Source organism: Aulonocara sp. 'chitande type north' Nkhata Bay, linkage group LG13 (genome assembly GCF_057382095.1).
Source record: "Aulonocara sp. 'chitande type north' Nkhata Bay isolate Kocher_YH1m ecotype deep benthic linkage group LG13, A_spYH_male_GT1.1, whole genome shotgun sequence".
Lineage (NCBI taxonomy): Eukaryota > Metazoa > Chordata > Actinopteri > Cichliformes > Cichlidae > Aulonocara > Aulonocara sp. 'chitande type north' Nkhata Bay.
The window spans coordinates 7,922,652-7,943,458 of NC_141356.1; the positions used below are offsets into that span (position 1 = coordinate 7,922,652).

The 20,807-nt window shown below is 42.0% G+C and overlaps 1 protein-coding gene across 1 annotated transcript; it reads right to left on the bottom strand.

Annotated features, from left to right (window-relative positions):
- Window positions 1–1,456: 1,456 nt before the first annotated feature.
- On the bottom strand, window positions 1,457–6,021 carry dact2 (dishevelled-binding antagonist of beta-catenin 2). Its single transcript, XM_086258522.1, has 4 exons — window positions 5,636–6,021; window positions 4,250–4,382; window positions 3,859–4,152; window positions 1,457–3,762 (listed from the first exon to the last, which is right to left on the bottom strand). The coding sequence occupies exons 1-4, from the start codon at window positions 5,906–5,908 to the stop codon at window positions 1,874–1,876; spliced, it is 2,589 nt and encodes an 862-aa protein (XP_086114648.1). The 5' UTR covers window positions 5,909–6,021; the 3' UTR covers window positions 1,457–1,873.
- Between the last annotated feature and the right edge of the window lie 14,786 nt (window positions 6,022–20,807).

The following is a 20,807-nucleotide window of genomic DNA, read 5'->3' on the forward strand; positions in this document are numbered from 1 at the left end:
CACGGTCTCAAACAGCGAGTTAAAAGAAAGTTACTGGCTGATATGTCGGACACGGAGGAACACAATAAAGAAAGCCCAGAGACGGCAAGCATAAAACAAGACCCCTGACCTCTTTGTTATGACGAGATGCTCTCTCAGAGATGAGCTGGCCCTACATCTGGAAAGGTCACTGAACACACAAGGTCAGGCCGTCGCGATCCTGCAATACTCAACATCAAAGACAAGTCCAGCTCCTGTCATGCTCTCTCTGAGCTGGGCTGAAAACAACAGCGTTAATCCCACCGACCACTTGCTGACACTCTTACAAAGAGGACAGAGGTCAGCTGGATGTACGAACCCTAATAAGCTGTTTTGATTGTTGCAACTTTGTGAACTTAAAGTGCTGACTTAGATCAGCATGCACCCCCTCCCCCTTTTCCCCTTTGTGTCTAAAACGAATAGAAGAAATGTGCTTCTGCTCTTTATCGAGCATTTCTATTCAACAGAAAATGCATTTTTTAAACCTCTGAAGGTAAAGTGAACATTTCTAGTTAAAAGAGAGCGAGACTCATGCTGAATAAATGATTCATGAGCCAAAAATAACGGCCTTCGTAATGACTGGATTTGCAGGGACCACATCAAAGCAAAATTTGATCAAATGCTGAAAATGTTTGTCAGGCCTGTAAGCTTCTTAGTTGTGAACTTTGAGGTCACTGTGGCCTCCTGATGGGAGAAAACATTATCAAATATGACCAAAGTAGAGAGGACTGATTTTTGGAAGTGCTGCCTACCTTCATTCATGCCCTTTCACTCACCCCATCTCTGAAAGAATTTTAATGGAAAGATACCGAGGCAGGCTTTTTAGAAACGAGATTATTGGGCAACTTCGTGCAGCTGCCCTCTGCCTAAGCTTCTCATGACAGCTCAGAAATGAGGAGGCTCTTATCATCTGTCATTACTTCTAAATCCCATGTGCCCCTTGCTATACACACCGACTGATTTAAAAACTGCACGTCTCTCCACAGAAACCCGAACCTCTGCAGCGACCGTCATCTAGGTGTCTGTTTGCGAAACTCTAGGAGTGGGAGTGTGTGTTTTAGTTCGTCATTGCATGTATTTACTTACATTTAAACGAATGGGGCTGATAGGTTTAACCCTGTAATTAAACACGACCGGCTGGATTGATTGTTGAAGCTGCGACTTATTAAACCAACAGCTGGGCAGAATCAGGAAAGCAGATAAGGAGCTATCTATGCTAAACTGGGCAGCCACAGTGGGATGTTTGTGAGGATTAAGCAGAGACTTTTCCAACATGACTGATAACAAAGAGAGAGCAGAAGAAGAAGGAAGTTACCAGATAAGACACTGGCGACACTGTTTTGCTCACTGGTTCATTTGAAAAATGTCTACAGTATCTAGCTGTCTGAATATATGAGGAAAAAAGGACACAGTGTACATTAAATATCAGTTTATTCAAATAAGATGATTAACTATAAGCAATCAGCAAAGTGAAAGTAAAATGGTAACTAAACAAGATTTATTTCTCATGTACAGACAGTTATAAGACAGAGAAATGAAATTGTTCAATGCAGCTGCAAGCTATGAGAAAATTCCATTATAGCAATATGTATTTTAAAATAATTAAGTGTAAAGGTTGCATTTTTATACATGCAGTACATACAGTGATTTTTTTACACTTTCAGATTCATTCATACATTGTTGTTTTTTTTTCTGTGTTTTTTGTCATAGTAATTACACACTCAGTGCACAAATGCGATCCAACTTGAATTAGGGGTTTTCTTACAATAGACTGCATTAGATCTTAACAGTTCTGGGAGGCTAAAGCTCTCTGTGTTTTCCCCAGGAATTCTCATTGTGCCTGGAGGAAACTCTTCTACACCAGGGTCATGACCTTTAAGGAGGCTGGCTGGAACCGACGAATCTTCTTCTTCAGGGCTCTGGAAGCTTTGATGCGGCAGGCTGCGGGCTCGGGGCGGGGTGGGAGCTGCTTGAGGGGCCTTCCAGCTGCGGTGGGTCCCAGCGCAGCCTCAGCCCACACCATGCTTCCCTCCTCATCGTGGCTTTCTGCCTGCTCTCCCTCGTACAGAGACAGGCTGCTGTCGGAGTCTGAGAAGGATTGGAAGCTTTGGCTGGACTCGCTATCTCCGAAGCGGTTGGTGGTGTTATCGCTCATCTCTCCCTCGCTGCTTTCAGCGATGGTGGAGTGAAACAGTGAGGCGCATTCAGCTGAATACTCAGACTCACACCTTGGGGGGTAGTGACTGGTAACGTGAAAGGGTGCTGGAGGGTATTTGGCATTAAGACTGTGGAGAAAAGAGCTAGAAGACACGGAGGACTGGAAGGGGAGTGCAGGTCGTATCCACTGGCCTGGCTTGGCACTCATACTCCAGACCATCTGCATGCTCCCTGGTGCCAGAGCGTGGGGCTCTTTTGACCTCAGACGCTGACCACACGAAGCCAGGAACATGTCCGCATCAGAAGGCCATTTGGCAGTCATCTGCCTCTTCTTCCTCTGCTCTACAGGCTGCTCATACTCCAGAGACTGCAGTCTGGGGCTTTTGCTGGACTTTGTAACCACATGGCTGGGATGCGACTTTGGGTGGGTCTTGTGGGCAGACATGAGTCCAGGACTGTAGAGGCTGGAGTCTGAGCCTGAACCCTGTCTGTATCCCTCTGTTTGACAGGTGGGATTTTTCTGGGTCGCTTTCCCCTTTCCCGATCTTCTGTGGTCTCCCTTTCTTCCAGTGCTCATCTCTCTGGTCCTCTCACAGAAGGAGTCAAAGTTTTGGTGCCTCGCAGCTCGAGGCTTCTCGTTGGTTTTCCTTTTCAGTTTCAAAGCCTTGCTTTTACGATCTGCCTGCCTAACTTTGACCTTCTGAGATCCTGCAGGCACAAATTTGGCATGGACAAACTCAGGTGAAGCTGTGTGACTGCTATGAACCTCAAAGCCTTGACTTTCCTCTGCACTAGAGCTATGGGTCATCACCGGTCTTTGCCTGTGATCCTTCCTATCTTGCGGCCTTGGCTCTGGATTTTCTCCACATCGTTTGTCAGAAAGGCTCTTTGCTACACTGCCATACCTTTCTTGTGGTTTATCATTTCTCTTCAGCGATGAATAGGTGACCTCATCAGAGCTGTACTCCTTTATGGCAGCAGGATAGGAGTACTGCTGTGGCACCTGTGGGCCTCTCACCGACTGCTTATGGTCTGCAATACTGACCAGCTCTTGGCTGGAGTATGCCATGCAGTGTCTCTTCTCTGTGAAGTCTAATGGAATGATGTTTGTCATCTTAGTTGGAGGAGGCTGCAGCATAAGCACCTCTTTCTGAGCCACTTCAGAAAAAACACTTTTATCTTCAATGGGTTTCCTGCAATAGTCACTGTGTTTCTCCAGAGTTCGACTTCCTGCATCACTCTGGATTTTGCTCAGACTGCGCTGGAGAAGGTTGTCAATGTAATGTGTCAGTGTCTTTGTCTCATAGGGCTTTTCTAGGGTGTTGTAATTGTTTCCTGGGGGTCCTTGACCCTCTAGTAGTCCATACATGCTTGCTTCACCCCCATTGGAAAAGATGGGACTCTGGAGAGCCACCGCGTGCAGGGGGCTGGGATAGTGGTACTTTTCAGTCCCAATGCGGGACTCCAGATTGCGCTGAAACTTCGGGTCCCCTGTGGAGGTCTTAAGATTTGGACACATTGGGGGTTTCTTTGCATCCGCAGACTTGTAGTAGCCTGGAACTTGAGCCAGCATTCTGTCAAGATCACCTGATGGAAACAAAAACAGACATTAACTTTCCACAGCTCAGGCTCCTTTTACAAGAAGAAAGACTGTCTTAATAAAAAATTAAGAGATGTCGTTACCAGTTGACACAGGTCTTGGCCGCGCCTGTTCGGAGCCTGTAGCGCTTGCTCGGATCCTGCTGCTGCCCAGATGAAGGCCTGAACCCCGCGGAGGGTTAGGCTGGGTAGTGCTCTCATCAGCAGAACGTCGGCGGCATACATCAACTTGTGGTGGTGGAGGGCTAACGTGACAATTAGAAGGGCTGATGGGAGCGAGGAGAAGGCTTGTTTGTGAAGATGACAGGCTCTCGCTGTACACTGAATTGCACGAGTTTGACAGGGAGCAAGAGCCGCCATCACTGAGCTCATAGAAACCTTGAAAGAAAACGAACAATTCAATGAGGATCTTCTCAGTATTTAAGAGTATGTGTAGTAGGTTGGGTGTATGCTTTAATATAGTGTGCCACCACACCCGAACTTGGCCTGCTGTCACTCTCCAGCTGCTCCGTGGAGGCCTTGCTCACATCCAGCTTCAGCTCACTGATCTGCTGGTCCAGCTGCTGCAAGTGAGTCTTCAGGCCCACATCCTGCTTTCGAAGACGAGACTGAAAAACAGGCAACACATACAAAAGTGTGAGTGGTACACCCTAGAACAAAGACCGTCTCTAAAAAGATTTCCTTAGAAAGGTAGAAGATTTCTAAGCTACACAGTAAAGCTTCCCATGCAAACAAGGATTTCACTCAGAGTTTCTTTGTGCCAGTCTCTGAACAGGAAAATTGGTCTTAAAAGTCAAAGTCTATGTCAGTAATGCTGTAATTCCATTAAGATTAGGTCTGTTGTTTAGATAAAAGAAGCTCTAATGTAGAACCATCAGAAAAACAAAAGCGACTCAGCTGTGGCTGATGATTAACCCCAGCAGGACATGGGGGAGCATGGAAGAAGCAGTGGTGGATAACTCATTTCTCCCCCACAGCGAGGGGCTGGCCATTGTGTAAACTACTACAGGAGGAAAGCTTGGGGGTTGGGGCGAAGCACTGCTTACTTTGCAGCTTGAGTGGGGTATTTACTGTTACAGTGGTTCTTAAAGTGAAATCTCTGGAGTCAGTGCCTGCAAACACACTATTTTATGAATGCTACATTCTCTTGGAAGATCACGTTAGATCATCTGGTTTCTATTTAAACTGAGACCATTCTTGGAAAACTCCCAGTGGTTATCAGCATGATTGCAAAACGCAATTTAAACCTTATGCTGTCTGATGCATTTGACCAGTGCTGCATGTCAAGTATAGCACCCTAATCCCTTGCACTTCCTTTAAAATGCTTATAACAGCAGCCTGCATGGAAAAAGCTTGTCATGGAAAACTCCACAGAGCTCTCTGTCTCCACAACTCCTCTGATGAACAAGACTCCCTTGATTCTTATCCACAGCAAAAGTTCCTTTTTTTTTTTTAATTTCCCAGCATTAGTGGTTAATGATTGAGGTTTGACCCCCTGCGGTCCTCGTGCACCAAGTGCGCGCGCACACACAGCTAAAAAGTCCTCGGGTCCTGCAGTGAACCTTGATTTATGACACCCATCCTACTTCCTACCCCCAGCTGAGGACATAAAAGTGTGTCTGGTAATAATTGAAGGCGGACTGCACATGAGCATCAGCTGACGGAAACCCCTTCTATACAAATAAACTGTTTATTAAAAATAAATAATAAATAAATAAATGTGAGCACAGTGAAGCTCTCTAATATTTAATGAAAACTGCAATAAAATATCATGACAGCATCAAGCTGTGCATAAGCATAGTATCACAAAAGATTCTGTTGTTTTTATTCTTTATAGATTTTTAATGAAATGATATCTTACCAGCTGTTGCTTCAGGGCTGTCAGGGTCGCCTCCAGTCGCTGCTCCTCGGCCCCCATGAGCCGCGCACCTTCTGAGTCTGCATTGACCGAAGTGACCGGTTCTTCTTGGTCGACTCTCAGCGCCCAGTTCACCATATCGCTCTGTCTGTCCCGGAGAAGCTGCAGCTCGTGCAGCCCTGCCAGAGCAGCCTGCAGCCTCTCTCCGACCCTGCTGCGGTCCACTACGGCTGCTGCGCTCAACATCCCCATACAAGAGCCCTTCCTGCTCAGCATGCTGAATGATCAGCGCCGCCCGGGAACATCCAGAAACACAATGCCGTTAAGGATAACCGCTTCCCTTCTCCCCCGGCTCTTGTTGTGCTGTTTGGATTTTAAACTACCTGTTAGAATAAATTTTGAGTAGAGAATAGAGACTAAGCTCCTCCCACAGACAAAACGGTCCTCCTCCTTATTGGCTGGCACGTCGGTCCCAATAAACATCTGGTTCCAATCCTCCCCATTCAAGTCCTCGTTGACTGAAGCTGCCCAGGCATGCGCAAAGTTCATCTGCGTATTACCACAAGATACCGCAGACACTTTATTATGCGATTTCCATCATTCTTTTGTTGCTATTAATCTCTCCAGTAGCGGAGCAAAACAAAGATCCGGAATCATCTTTGTGGACATCTGCCAATGTTTTCAGGGAAAGTAGACATGTGAATAAAAACGACAAGTATTTCTGTAGTCACGAGACAACGCATTTAATCCCATCAGAGGCGTGAAATTCAACAAATTTGAGGCAGAAAGTTCATCTTTAAATTGGTGTGATCTCGATTGCGCTTTTGAAAAAAGTCTTCTTCAATATAATCTTCATCGGGTTAAAACTCACACAAATCATAGTTGTTCATTTTTGTTTTTATTGTTATTATTTTGGAAATGGATTAAAGATTAAACAAATGCAATAAAAGAGACTGGCCAGTTGATATAGACCAATGACAGATAAACAGCTCCATCGTGTGGTTGAACAGAAAGATACAGTTTATGACACTGGCTATTTTTTTTAAACTCATCATCTCTATAATGAGTTAAAAACAGCTGCTTTAAGCTAAGAAAATGACTAATAAACTCAATTTAGGCTTTTAGAAATTAAACTGCATTTTATTAAGGGATTATAACGACACAGCATTTAAGAATGACAAGCAATGCCTCACCTACCTCGTGTCACTAAGTGTAGCAGCACAAAGTGGGAAGGTGGTGATGACTATGGATAAACTATGAGAAAATGTATACAGAACTGAAAAGAAAGACAATGATTTTTGATGAGACAATACTGATATTGTAGGGTCTAACAATATAAAGCAACTTGGGGCAACTCTTGTTGTCAGTTCATGTTGTACAAATAAAGTTTATTTGATATAATATGAATCACGTGGAATGCCCACCAATTACATACAGTGTAGTTTATACATATATTTAATGGGTGAAAAAAAGCCAAAGTTAATAGAGTCAACGATTGGAACAAATCTACACACCCGAAACATTGGAAAGCACAACTTCAAATAAAACCATTCTATGAAGATAAACTCCACAGTATCTACTTTTGAGTAAAAAATGAAAATGTTGTGCCTTATCGGATGAATTTACATATACAGTCACAGTAAAAAGGAAGAAAACTCAAGCTTTCATGTATCAGGACATAATAACAATTATCTCTTTCTAACCAGGTTTTAAATTAAGCAATTACAACCTCACATGAACAACAACACATGCCAAGTTACACTATCATTTTTTATTTAACAAAAAGAGTCAAACTACAGAAAGAGTGTGTGGAAAAACTGCATACGGCCCATGATTCATGACCTTGTAGAACAAACTTTGACAAAAAATTGAAGTACTTGTTTTCTGTGTGGCTTTATCAGTGTCTCACCTTGTTGTGGAGGAATTTTGACCCACTCTTCTTTACAAAATTGCTGAGGTCAGTGAGGTTTGAGGACATTTGTATATACACAGCTCTCTTAAGGTCCCGCCCCAGAGGTCTGGGATTGTTGTCGATTGCTGCTGTGCTTGGGATCAGTGTTGTGGTGCATGGCCCAGTGTTAACCACACTTTAGCTGTCAGGCAGATGGCCTCACATTTGACTCTAATATACTTTGGTATACAGCAGAGTTCATGGTCAACTCGATGACTGAATGTTTTCCACTTGTGAATAATCTTCCTCACTGCAGAATCATGGAATTGGCATTTTTTGAAAATGGCCTTATACTCACTTCCCAGTCAGGTTGGTAGTAACTATTACTTCTTTAAGGTCATTACTGATGTCTTTTCCTCCATGGCACTTGAGCGTCAATAGCACTTAAAAGGGTGTATTTACAACGTTGAATTCTCTCAATTTTTTGTGTGTTTGTCACACTTAAATATTTCAGATCATTAAACAACATAAATTAATTGTGGCGTATCGCATCTTTGGAAAGCTGATTTCAATTTCTCCAGCCACACGCAGGCCTGGTTACTGCCACACCTGTTCAAATTCAAATTCAAATTTTATTTGTCACGTACACAGTCATACACAGTACGATATGCAGTGAAATGCTTAGACAACTGCATATCGTACATATCGTTCTCGATCAAGAAACTTGAATTGGACCTGCCTTAAAAGGCAGTCATCATGCTGCAATCAGAGGAAATTCAGAAACAAATGAGAAACAAAGTAATAATCTTGAAAAAGAGGTCTTTGATCTCAACGGGACATTCCTGGTTAAATAAAGGTTAAATAAAAATAAATAAAAATAAAAATAAAAGGTTATAAATCCATTTCTGCAACAAAACATGGTGAGAGCCATTATCCACAAACAGCAAAAACATGGAACGGTGGTGAACTTTCCCGGGAGTGGCCGGCTGACCAAAATTACCCCCTAAGACTGCAGTGATGTCTCATCCAAGGGGTCACAAAAGACCCCAGAACAAAATCCAAAGAACTGCAGGCCTCATTGCCTCAGTTAAGAAGAAAGAAAGACTCAGCTGCTGTTTCAATAACTAAGAAAAACAACCTACTTGATTTTTGCCAGAAATCAGATAAGAAATAAATGACAGAAAATTACTGAGCCACCGCTTCATGCTATGGGGGGCGGCATGCGACTGTTCATTTACAATTAGATAAATAATATACATTTATTTATTTAACAAAAACTACACCGAAATGAAGATACATTGTGTGGAAAAAATAAGTACATCGTCACTGCTTTTATAGGGATAACAGAATAAGTAGCATCTATTTACTGCTAGTCAAATGAGCAGTGCTTGATTGACTGATCATCATCAAGCGTGAGCAAAATTTTGGCAGTTTGCTGATCTGGAGCATTCAGGTGTGCATTAACTCAATGCCACAATAAGAAAAGATAGAGGGCCAATAATGAAATTATATAAACATCCATCCATTTTCTTTCGCTTATCTGGGGCCTGATCGCGGGGAAACCAAAGTGTTCCCAGGCCAGCCGAGAGATATAATCTCTCCACGTGTCCTGGGTCTGCCTCCGGGCCTCCTCCTGGTGGGACATACCTGGAACACCTCACCCAGGAGGCATCCTTGTCAGATGCCCAAATGACCTCAACTAGCTCCTTTCGATGTGGAGGAACAGCGGCTCTACTCTGAGCCCCTCCCGGATGGCCGAACTCCTCACCCTTCGGAGAAAACTCATTTCCACCGCTTGTATGGGCGATCTTTTTTCTTTCGGTCAGTACCCAAAGCTCTAAGGGTAGGGATGTAGCTCGACTGGTAAATTGAGAGCTTTGCTTTTACACCATCAATTGCTACCTTATTGTGGTGGAGGGGTTTGTGTGTTCCAGGGATCCCAGGGGCTTTGTTGTTGGGGGCTTTTTGTCCTCTGGTAGGGTCTCCCGTGGTAAATTGGCCACAGTTCACACTGCCTGGGATAGCAGGGCCCTGTCCTGGAGCCAGGCACGGGGAGGGTGCCCAAGGGTGAGCGTCTGATGGCCGGGCCTCAGTCCATGGCATAGCCCAAAAAAAGGGACATGTGCTCACCCTCCTGTTGCCCACCACCCGCACACATTGTATGCTTTGCGGTGGAAGGGGGCAGAGACCCTTGCGGGCCAATCCCCAGCTACCAAGACTAGCGACGAGGACATGGAATATATAAGCAATTATTTCCAACATTAGTTAATTAGTTTCCAATTGTAATTCATTAATGATATATTTACATTATTATTTAATGACAAATTTATTTAATTCATTTTGGCATTTGTGGCCCTTCAATGAAATATCAGGAATGATTTAAAACAAGCAATTCTTGTAGTCCATCAGTTTGGGCAGCGTTAAAAGCAGGTGTAATGTGTTTTTACTATGACTGGACATTGCTGCTGTTCACACTGAATCACAGGTGGAAAATCAGGCTGCCCGAATTGAAAATAAATGTTTGTAAGTGCTAATAAAACAAGCCTCAGAATGAAAACAAAATGAGGCTAATGAGGCTAATTAGTTCTTTGCCTTATATAGTGTACAAAGGTTGCAGCCTTGTTCTATCATGGAAATGTTAGTAGACTCCTAACAGTATGACTCGCAGAACATTTGAGAAAAAAACGAGTAAATTAATTAATTAGTTAAATATATACACAGTTAATCAAATATCAATTTATTTCATTTTAACATTTAATAAACTATTTATCTGTTCATTTCAATTTTTAATTCATTAATGACACATTAATCAACTCTAACTCCACCCATACTTACACATACCCACATGCATGCTACATGGGATTAAGAAAGCTTGACTAACAACAACATGGCTTAAAAAAAATGAAGACACCAGACACTAGAGGGTGGTGTTACACAACTTCTCAATTTATGTGAGAATCCTTTTTACACTTTGCTATATTGTTGGTGCATACACTTTTATGGACGTGGCATTATCGCTCTCACCTGGAATTCTGATCCTGGATGGAAAAATAAAGCCATGTCACTCCTTCACTATGTAGCGGATCGTGAAACATGAAGATTATTTTTAAGATACAAAGCTAAAATCATTTGTTTACCAACCTCTGATTGCACAAACACATCCGCATCACTTTGATAGAACACTTTGGCAGGACCCCCATCAAGATGCTCACATTATAGCAAACATATACAGTGCATTGTGAAGCCCACTCCTTACAGGGATAGCGTCATGTCCTTGTGATGGTGCTGGAATAAAACACTGCTTTGTGATGCCTGGATGTAGCTGTGCCCTCATCGCCTTCAAAGCACTTCCTCCAATGTGACATCACTTGGGGTACTGCTCCAAAAATGTCCCCCCTTTAGCAGGCAAGTACGTACCTAGTTTCTTATCCTCTTCCACTTGGACTTCCAAAAGCACATTTAACTACTTTGCCAGGCCAAGTCCAAAAATATCTATCTTTGTGTGCCTTTTTTTGCGTGCTGCATTTATCAGCATATTTTCCATCCTCCCACTTTTTCCACACACTTAAGGTATGATAAAACAGACAAAAGCACATGGGTGCGGATCCCTTTTATGGTATTCGTGACACTTCTTGAAAACAGCCAAGACAGGACGAGTGTTTTCTACATGCTCAGGTAGATTTCAGAAACAAAGCAGCAGACGATGATGCCACAAACAGGATGCGCGTGATGGAAGGGGTAAACATTAGGTGCTGTCATATGTGGGAGGGTGAGAGGAGGAGGACAGGAGTGGATCCATTGTTAGCTCTGTGTACATGGAAAAAAAAGCTTTTTACATGTAGGCATTTTGACCTTTTAACTTCAAAAGATGAAAATCTGATATCATAGACAAGACACTGGCTTAAAAAAGAAGCAGAATTCCTCTGAAGGGAGTTGCTGATTTTAAGTTATTTCCTGGCCTTGTTGTATTGTCACATCTTTCTGTGTACTGTTGATCTTGTCAGGGGATTCCCATGAAGGCTCACTAATTGACAATCCAGGTAACAAAGCCAAAGATGGGGACTTTCAGAGATCAAAGTGGCCCCTTGTATCTGACAACAGAGCCTCCCTTGCTTTGCCACCTCTGGCCACCACAACACGAGTATCACTCGCTGCACTGAATGAATGAGTCTTGTAGAACCTCACATGGCGAAAACTGCTTTTTTGATGTTAACACGCGGCTGCTCACCAGTCTCCTTCCTTCACTAGAGTTACTTAGAGAGATTATGGCATTAGATTTTATGTCCAAAGTGAGTTTTACTGGGAAAGTTAATGCATCTGTCCTTCATCTGCAGCTTCTTGCACATATATGTGCTCTTAAAAGAAAGGCTGGCGGTAGAATCGCTCTCTGCTGCGGTTTTGTATGTTATGAAACTGTTGGCTTACTTTTAATGCCTCAAGTGATTTTTAATCTAAAGAGATCCAACTCGATCTCGCCCATGAGACATGTCAGGAATTCCAGCGGGCTGCCTGGGAATTCATTGCTCTCAAAGTTCCAAAACAGAAAGCAGAACTGACATTTGTTGATCCAATTTATGTTACTGACCACACTCAGAACAGTTCCCAGGAATTTTTGTTTTTTACAAGGTATTTGAGATATGTTCTGCTTGTGTCTACAGTTACTGACTTAAGAGCAAAGATCAGACAGTCACTACGCAATCCACCATGTAAGTTTCCAATTCATTGCCAGCGGAGCAGATCCAAGATTTTGTCTCTTGATGAAATCCCAGATTAGAGGTTTGTGTGTGTGTGTGTGGGTTTTTAGCCACGAGTTGTCCACGATAAAACATATTGAATGGCCTGTCTAATATTGTTAGAATTCTCCTTTGGGTTAGTTTCATTACTCAATCGGGACATTTATTTAAATAATAAAGAGAGATATTCATTAAAGCAGGCATAACACGGGTTCCCTCAGGTAGAGCATTTAAATCCTGAAAAGCTTATATGAGGTTTGTAAAGATGTCATAGTTTAAGAAGACCCGGAGGATAATTTAATTTTGAAAGGTACAAAATAAATCTTGGGGGCGCATGGGCGTATCTCCAGTGTTGGACCGGACTGATGGTATCGCTCTCTATCATCTTGTCTTGTGTGCTGAACTAACTCTTTAGACTTTCATTTGATTTGCCCTCTGAGTGCAGAAACCCCGCACAAGAGAGAGACCTTTATACTGCAGGCTTGCAAAATTATCTCCTCATCAAATTTTATTTGGGTTGAGCAAATTTTTGTTTATTCAGCAAGTGAAGGAGACTGGCTTCCACGCTGTACTCCTGCAAATCATAAAGACATCAGTCTAAATTAACTGATTTAGTATTGCCTTACCTTTTGAATGCAGTGTGCTGCTTTCAGCCAAGTTCCACTGGATGGTCTATACCTCTTGTGTGACAAGCTGGGAAAGCTGTTTGGAAAGTCCCCCCCCCCCACACACACACACACTTATGTATCCTCAGTGGGATTGGTCAAGGGGCACAGTGTGCTGTGCACAATCGGCACAAATGTGGAGTTAAAAAAAAAAATCATATTTATATGTTTACACCTGCTTCACTCTCACCCTCATATATTTTATAGAGATTTGAGATAACTTATGTGTACCTATGTGTACAGTATGCATGTCTGTTTGGGCTTCAGAAGGAGAAAAACAGAATTAAGACGTTAGTCTGAAAGACATCATTTACCAGGGGAATGGTTACATTTCACGCATGAATGTAAAAGTGTCAAAGTCCATACAAGGGACACTTATCATGGAGAGTCTCAAATGGCCTGTATCTTTTCATAGGCATGGAGACATTCATCTGAGCAGTGGAAGGCTTGGACATCGTATTTAGCTAACCCTGTCTGCAGTGCCCTGGAGACCCATGCTACTCCACAGACTGCAGCATAGGGAATAAACTGAATTCCACACGTGCTAATAAAAAAGAGAATTTTATTATTGCTAATTAGATTTAAATTAGATTAAATAGTTTTACACAGACCACACAATGACACAGTCCACATATTTCCTTGCTGTCATCTCTTTGCTTTGTTTCTAGCCAAACAACAGCAGAGACCAGACACTTTAATTTTCTGCTTTTTTCCAATTGCTGCAGCTGAAAAGATTGTTATTCCCATAAACTGTATATAAAAGAGAGATTTGGTCCCAGGGTCTGTGCTGTGAGCATAGAAGTGACCTAAACTTCCAATTTTTCCAAAGGCCTGCAGGGGGTGACTCCTCTGGCTGTGAAAAAAGAAAGACGGTACAGGAGTCCATGGGGAAAAACAATGTCTCAGTAAAGAGTTTATGGTCTCAATTACCTTCAAGTCTTATTTCATAGAGCATGGTGTTCATTTTGTAAATTATGATCCCATTTACAGTAAAACAGAAGATAGAGCAGGGTATTATTTAGGGCATGACAACCTTGTGATTAACAAGTTGCTACTCAGTGTGTAATGTTCCTTGTTTTCTCAATCAGATTCATCACTCACATCTACATATGAATTAAAAAAAAGAAAGAAAGAACAAAGAAGATTAAATAAAAATACTTAAAATAAGGTTTTACAACAGGAGTCTACAAACCAATAGGCGATGACACAGCGGCATGTTTTTATATACAGTGTAGTAGGGGTGCTACTTCTGGACAGAGTTGAGCAATAGCCTTAGGATTTGCAACGAGGTGGAGACTGAAGGTCACTGACATTTCTTCTTTTTTGCCAACAAAGATAATTGAACAGTAGTGGTTGAAACAACAGCTCACTTCTCTGGTCCAACTCCTGCCCAGATTGAAATGAGCTGACAACAATGGAACGGTTTGCAATTAAAATTCGAACAGATATTAATGCAGTGAGCACCCTGTATGTGACTCTTGTTTGTAGCTACAAGTCTACTGCAGAAGACCATTTGATTTTAGCCATTAACTGATCTATCGGTATCCACATTCATAGTTGCCAATAAATGAAATGGAAAAAAATTGAAGAAGAGATGGGAGAAATACCATTCAGCCATGTTATGAGTGCTGATGCTGTCCACTAGAGGGCACTCTGCGAGTTTGTTGTCAGCAGTATGCAACAAACACCTAATTTTATCTGGTGTTTAAGGCTACGTTCACACTGCAGGCGAAAGCGCATCAAATCCGATTTTTTGACCCTATGCGACCCATATCCGATCATGGTGTGACAGTGTGAACGGCACAAATCCGATATTTTCAAATCCGATCTGGGTCACTTTTGTATGTGGTACTGAATCCGATACATATCCGATGTTTCAGAAAGCGACTGCTGTGTGAATGGTCAAGTCGCATTAAATCCGTCTTTTACGTCACTGACACAAGACAGACGCCAATTATCAGCGCCAGAGAAGCGCCCGAGAAGACATCGTGAACGCTTCCTGGCCATCCGGTGAAACTGCTGGGAAGACAACGTTGGAGAAGCGTTAACATTTTATTTGTACTGCATAATCTGCAGATTCTGACAGAAATCTGCAACTATCCTTTGAAGCACCGCTCCTCTAAAACAGCAATAAGGATCATTATTAGGTTATCTACATTATTATGTAAATAACAAAATAACTTAAAGTAAAAATTGGGAAACATGAAGTCCGAAGTCTTTATATTAAGGGCCATCAGTCAAACAATATAGTTTGCTCTGGGTCTAAACAGAGCGAGTTGTGTGTGACGTCTTCTTTTGCGCATGCGGGCTGCTTTGAGCGTTCACACTAGAGCGCATTTGCTGTGGCATTTTATTTGTAGGATTCATCACGCCATCACTTAAACACCTGACAGCAGTTTTATGAGAAAAATTAGAAAAGATTCTGACCCCCCAAAATTCTCTGATATTAGTCCGAATATCAGCCACTAGCAATAAATTTGAAAAATTAAACATGTTCTGTTCAGGTCTAGGAAAGACTAGAAAAATGGCAGCGAGGGGCTGATATCAACAAGAAATTATTGGCTATGGGTAACACAATAAGCCAGCAGTCACAAAAACTTTCCACTGTAAACTGTCTGCAAGTTGTTCCAAGTTGTCCTGCTGTTTGAGTTGTCTACATTGGTTAGGGTAGTTTCTCGCCGTTTCTCCTTGGCTTTTGAATGTAATCATTCTGTGATTCCATGAAGTACACAGTGATTCATTCAGTGCATGAAGCTGTAATGATTGGGGGCTGTGCAGATGGCAGAAGACGGGCATTGTGAAGAAGAATAACGCAGACCACCTAATTTAAAATACATTAGAAATGAATGTGAGCTGCTTACATTTTCGAATTGTGAATTTGGTTCAGAATTAATTATTGTAAACTATGAAGGGCAGCTAGCCCATTTGAATCTGTATGAAATTTACTTTAACAGACACACACACACAATGTGTGAAGCTGCACAATCCTGACCATGACACACATTTGTGGTTCTGAGTCAAAAGTCAAGCCAAATACAATCAGTGTGCCGCTATCACATTTCAAAAACTGATCAAAAGTGTAAGTATACAATACAGGCTTTTATCCACTGTCTCTCTATTGCACAAATGCTCGTGAAGAGAGGAAGTTTTGTTTTCCACCCAGCTTCTGTTATCGCCATCCAGTGAAGGGAAGTTCTGTTGTTAAAGAGAGCTACGTGTCATTTGTTGTGTCCTTTCTCCTGCATTCGCTGTTTATGTATGTTTATCACAATGGTGGTAGGGACATAGAAGCTTCTTTTAGCTACAACAAGTAAATCTCCTCTCCTCCTTTCGGGGGGACAGAGCATGTTGCTTCTTGTACACAGGAACACCAGCAGACATTGCTTTAAGCCATCACAATGAAGTTACAAGACAAACTCGGGAGAACCAAACCTGCCTTGTCTAAACCTCCCTCATGTCCGATCGGAATCTGATTTTGGCATCAAATCTGCGTGAGATGAGTTTGTGCTGAGATCTGTTGCTGGCTTGATAGGAACATAACCACAGGCTATACAGGCTGAGTGCTGAAATGCTGCAGCATGCAGGTGTGCAGTTTTAAGGGGCCTCTTTATTTGCAGAATCCCCTCCTGTGGGGAGTGTGACAGAACTGCTCATGCCCCTAGGCTAACGTTACAATACATCTGTCCGCGCAGAATGGTCGAATTCATCAAATGTGCCCCCGACTGCCCCACTCCCCTCTCCCTTATACACAAATAGAAAAATGTGAGCCCCTGCTTCAGCTCTCTGTTTTTGAGACATGAGAACCTTGCTGTTTGTCAAGACAAATCGATGTGCTGTGTGATTTGTAACCACAACCCGCAATTCATCAAACTGAGGCAAACTGCTGCTCTTTCCCTCCTTGATTGTAGTCAACAGGAAAACTTCAGACTCAGGTGATCCTGTGCCCCTCGGACGAGCAGATTCTTCAGTGTGAATGTGAGAAAATTACACCTGATAGGTGGACGAGCTGAGGCGGATATCGGCGCAAGGAGGCTCAATGAAAATAATACATCACAGCAAATTAATTGAGGAGATCAATCCGAAACCTCAGCCTGACCCCTAAACACTTGATCCTAAACCCTTTCCCTCCTCTGGTGTGCTAATCCTCCTAGAGCCCTCCACGGGAGCTCATGTGGTCGGGAAGCAATGGACCAGAGCCCAATGAGGCTGACAGCACCAACACAGCTGGCCTGCTGAATCAAAGGTTGGGACTGGGACCCGCCTTGGACGCTCTTTCACACAAGTGATGATTGCCAAGGAGAATGAAAACCCTCTCCTGCCCCATGCCCGTGTTGCGCCGGCCCCTTCAGAAACCACACTCCATAGTTAACATTATGTGCTAGCTAGTGATCCGATGGCCGTGAGAGGCATACGTGAGTGTGTTTCATTAGACAAGGGACCACACAAGACTGTTGTTCGGTATTTCCATAAACATTCGAAATAAAAGGCAAGATCTATCAAGAGCACCAGATTAAAGTTTGATTTTGCACAAACAAAGGCTCAGGGCTGCGTTCCCAGAGCCATCATAGAGCGAAAGTCCGCTGAAAAATGTACCTTTTTGTTTTTGAGGTGTTTGCCCACAACCTCTGCAACTCACATGTCTTTAAAATTATGAGCAGACTTTTACTGAGGCCCAAACGGGGAGAACAAGAGCCATTCTAGAGCGTCCTGTTTCCCAGGGCTTTAGTTTTATTGTATTTTCACTCCGGAAGCCCACTCACGAACACTAAATCAGCAAATTTATCTGCTATTTAAGGTAGAACGAATCGAACAAACAGAGCTCAGCACAGTAAGAAAAACAATTGCTGCTAACCGCTCTCCGAGCTAGAGCAATTATGCTTCCCTCCTATCAGGAAAAGAGTAAGAATTAGGAGTGTTTGTAACAAGATAATGCGCAGCAAATGTTTGCAAATTCCTCAGCATTACTCCTTACATATCTAAAGAATGAGAGCTCTAAACTGTACTGGCAGGCTGTTACTCAGACCTTATATGCTGAATGATATCCTCCTTTGACCAAGACTTGACACCTAATATAGAGGAAGCCAAAGGTCAAGCTGTGGAGCACATGGAGTCATTTATAAAATGTCAGAGATCGGTTGTTGGAGGCTGTGGGAAAGTATTATCTGTTGGATGGCTTAAATCCTCCATCCTAGCTTGTCCTTTCTCCTCAGAAGATTCGGCTCACATTATGTTTATGGAAGCAGGGGTGGTGGGGTGGGGGCACATTCTGGTGTAGCAGATGATGGAGCTGTTCTTTTTTCCTAGTTATTATTTATTAGTAATTAATTTGCTGTATTTATTGGTCATGTATTTCTCCCCAAAAGACCTACAAATCATTAAATCCTTCTAGGATCACATATCAGGGAGAGTATTTAAAATGGAACAGCCAAGCGACTATTTAAATAAGCGTTCAAGCTCTGAATTAATGTATCACTGTGTTTGGTTGGCAAATAGATTTTGATGGAGTGGCTGATAGCGCAGACGTGTTTCTGGACAAGACTGGGTGCTGAGTTCCCCAGCTTCTAGAGCCAAGAGCTAAAACACGTGAGCAGAAGAGGAAAATTTGGGGGTGAAATTAAAAAAAAAAAAAACTCCATCCCTGACATTTTCTTGTGGTGAAAAAGTTGTGAACTACAGGGGAGAAGCAGAGGCCAAGGCGCCATAATATAGCCCTTCTCTCCAAGGCCAGGTCTGACGCAGGGAGTCCGACGCTTTGCAGGTCGGGACAGAGCAGGTCTGTGTGGTGAGCCAACCACAGAAACTCTGTCACCTCTGTGTGCCGCATGGAAACCCCTGTGTGCTGTCGCGGACAGCATCCCGCAACAGCCACATATTGATTCTGTCGATCTGTGAAGCATCAGCTGCATTTTGTTTCCCACATAAAGGTACTTAACAAAAGCTCCTGGTTTAAGAAACTGTAAGAACTCGCTTGATTAGGTGAAATATCTGCAAAACATTTCCCTTTGTTTACTACCCCAAGTCCAAAAAAAGTTGTGATGCTGTGCAATGCCCAGTTTACACTTCTGCTGGGAATCTTTGTAGAGGTTATGACACAATCTAGCTATGTCGCTAATGTTGTTTTTGCTTGTGCTGATGCATTACTTGTTAAAAATGACTTTTTTCCTTCCTGGTTACACTTTGCTGTGTCCATTTTTTCAGGTGCAGATCTATTTGTCCCTCTAGTTTTTCCATTTCTTTGTGCATTCCCTCAAGTCCATTCCAACAATTTCAATAATTTTCCTCCAGGAATTTGCTGATATTTTGAGTGGAGTATTATCCTTCATACTGGAACAACTGGTTGTTATTCCATCACTGAAACATTCAAAATCTGTAGTGTAAAAGTAGCCTGAAATGCACAGAAGGAATTGTCAGATATGCATGTCAGGTTACATTGTAGGTTTTTGGCATAGGTTTCAAAACTGAGGAAAGGGGTTCATTTAAAAACACGTCTAAAAAAAGTTGGGACAGAGGGAAATATGACAATATCATATGATGTATGATCCATATGTTGTCAAATGGTGAAAGGTCTGGACTGCAGGCAACACCTGGACTCTTCTAGTATGAAGCCATGCTGTTGTAATATTTGATTTTGATTTTTTGAATATTCTTGCTGAAATATGCAAGGCAGTGCGTACACGTGGTAGATATATATATTAGTGAGCTGATGTTCCAGGCTGAAAAATGCAGGAAAAATAAGAAACGTTAAAATTATAAACAGACAGAATGTTTTGCACTACAGAAAGTCAAACTTTGCTTTTCAAAAGTTTAATCATTACATTTTTCTGTGTCAGCGAGCTACTTGGTTTGGTAACCAGCTGTTCATGTTTCGTACGTAACCAGAATATTTTTTTCAGTTTTTCTTGAGTACTAGCCAAACAACCATTACTATTGATATCTACTATTGAGGGTTTCAAATCCTTGTAATTATATACATGTTGGAATCTATCAATTTCTGCTTGTTTGTAATTTTAATATTTAGCTCTGATCTTGCAGTGTTTTAGTGGTGAAGTAAATAAAATAAAAACATTTAAAATTTTATATCTTTGTTCAAGAGAGACTAAAATAACAACAATATTCAGGATATGATAGAGGGAAAATGATCAGTCACAACTTTGCACTTCTCAAAAAAAACCCACTCAATATTAGCTGAATATGAATAAACACTGTGCAAAAGTAATGGGCCACCCCTTTCTTTATAATTTGCTAGGAAAATGGGAAAGCTATTTATGGACTGTTAATCTGGAATACCCAAACACTGCCAATGCAGTAAAAGCATCCAGGGGAACACTATCAGTCATTGATTGGCCTCCCTGCAGCATGGGGACACCATAAGACCCATTGCCACTGATTTTCAGTGTAATTTGGCATACTTCAGCCTTTTCTCTCTGTCCCTTCTTCAAGATTGGCTTCTTGACAACCACCCCTCCACTGAGTAAATTTCTGATTAACCGTTTGCGATCAATAAATTGATCAGATCCTTTATCAGCTCTTGGGTGGATGTTTTCTTTTCCCATTTCATGACTTTGATATACCACTCATTTCCTGTAGTATTTTTTTTAAATGTGCCACTTCTTCTTTTACACTTTACACTCTTTACATTTGTCCAGTTTCCTCAAATTTTTTAAGGAAAGGCTGAACACTATGCTGAGAGATGCTATGTTTTTAGGTAATAGCTCTTAGGAATGATCTTTTACTTTATGCCTTTTAAACTATGTGATCTTTGGCATTTTACACAGATTCAACTTAAGAAATTGGAACAAATGATTTTATGATTGTTTTTTGATTGTTTTTTTTTTTGCAACAGGCTGCTTGAAACAAAGTGCATAAATATATAATTTACAATTCGT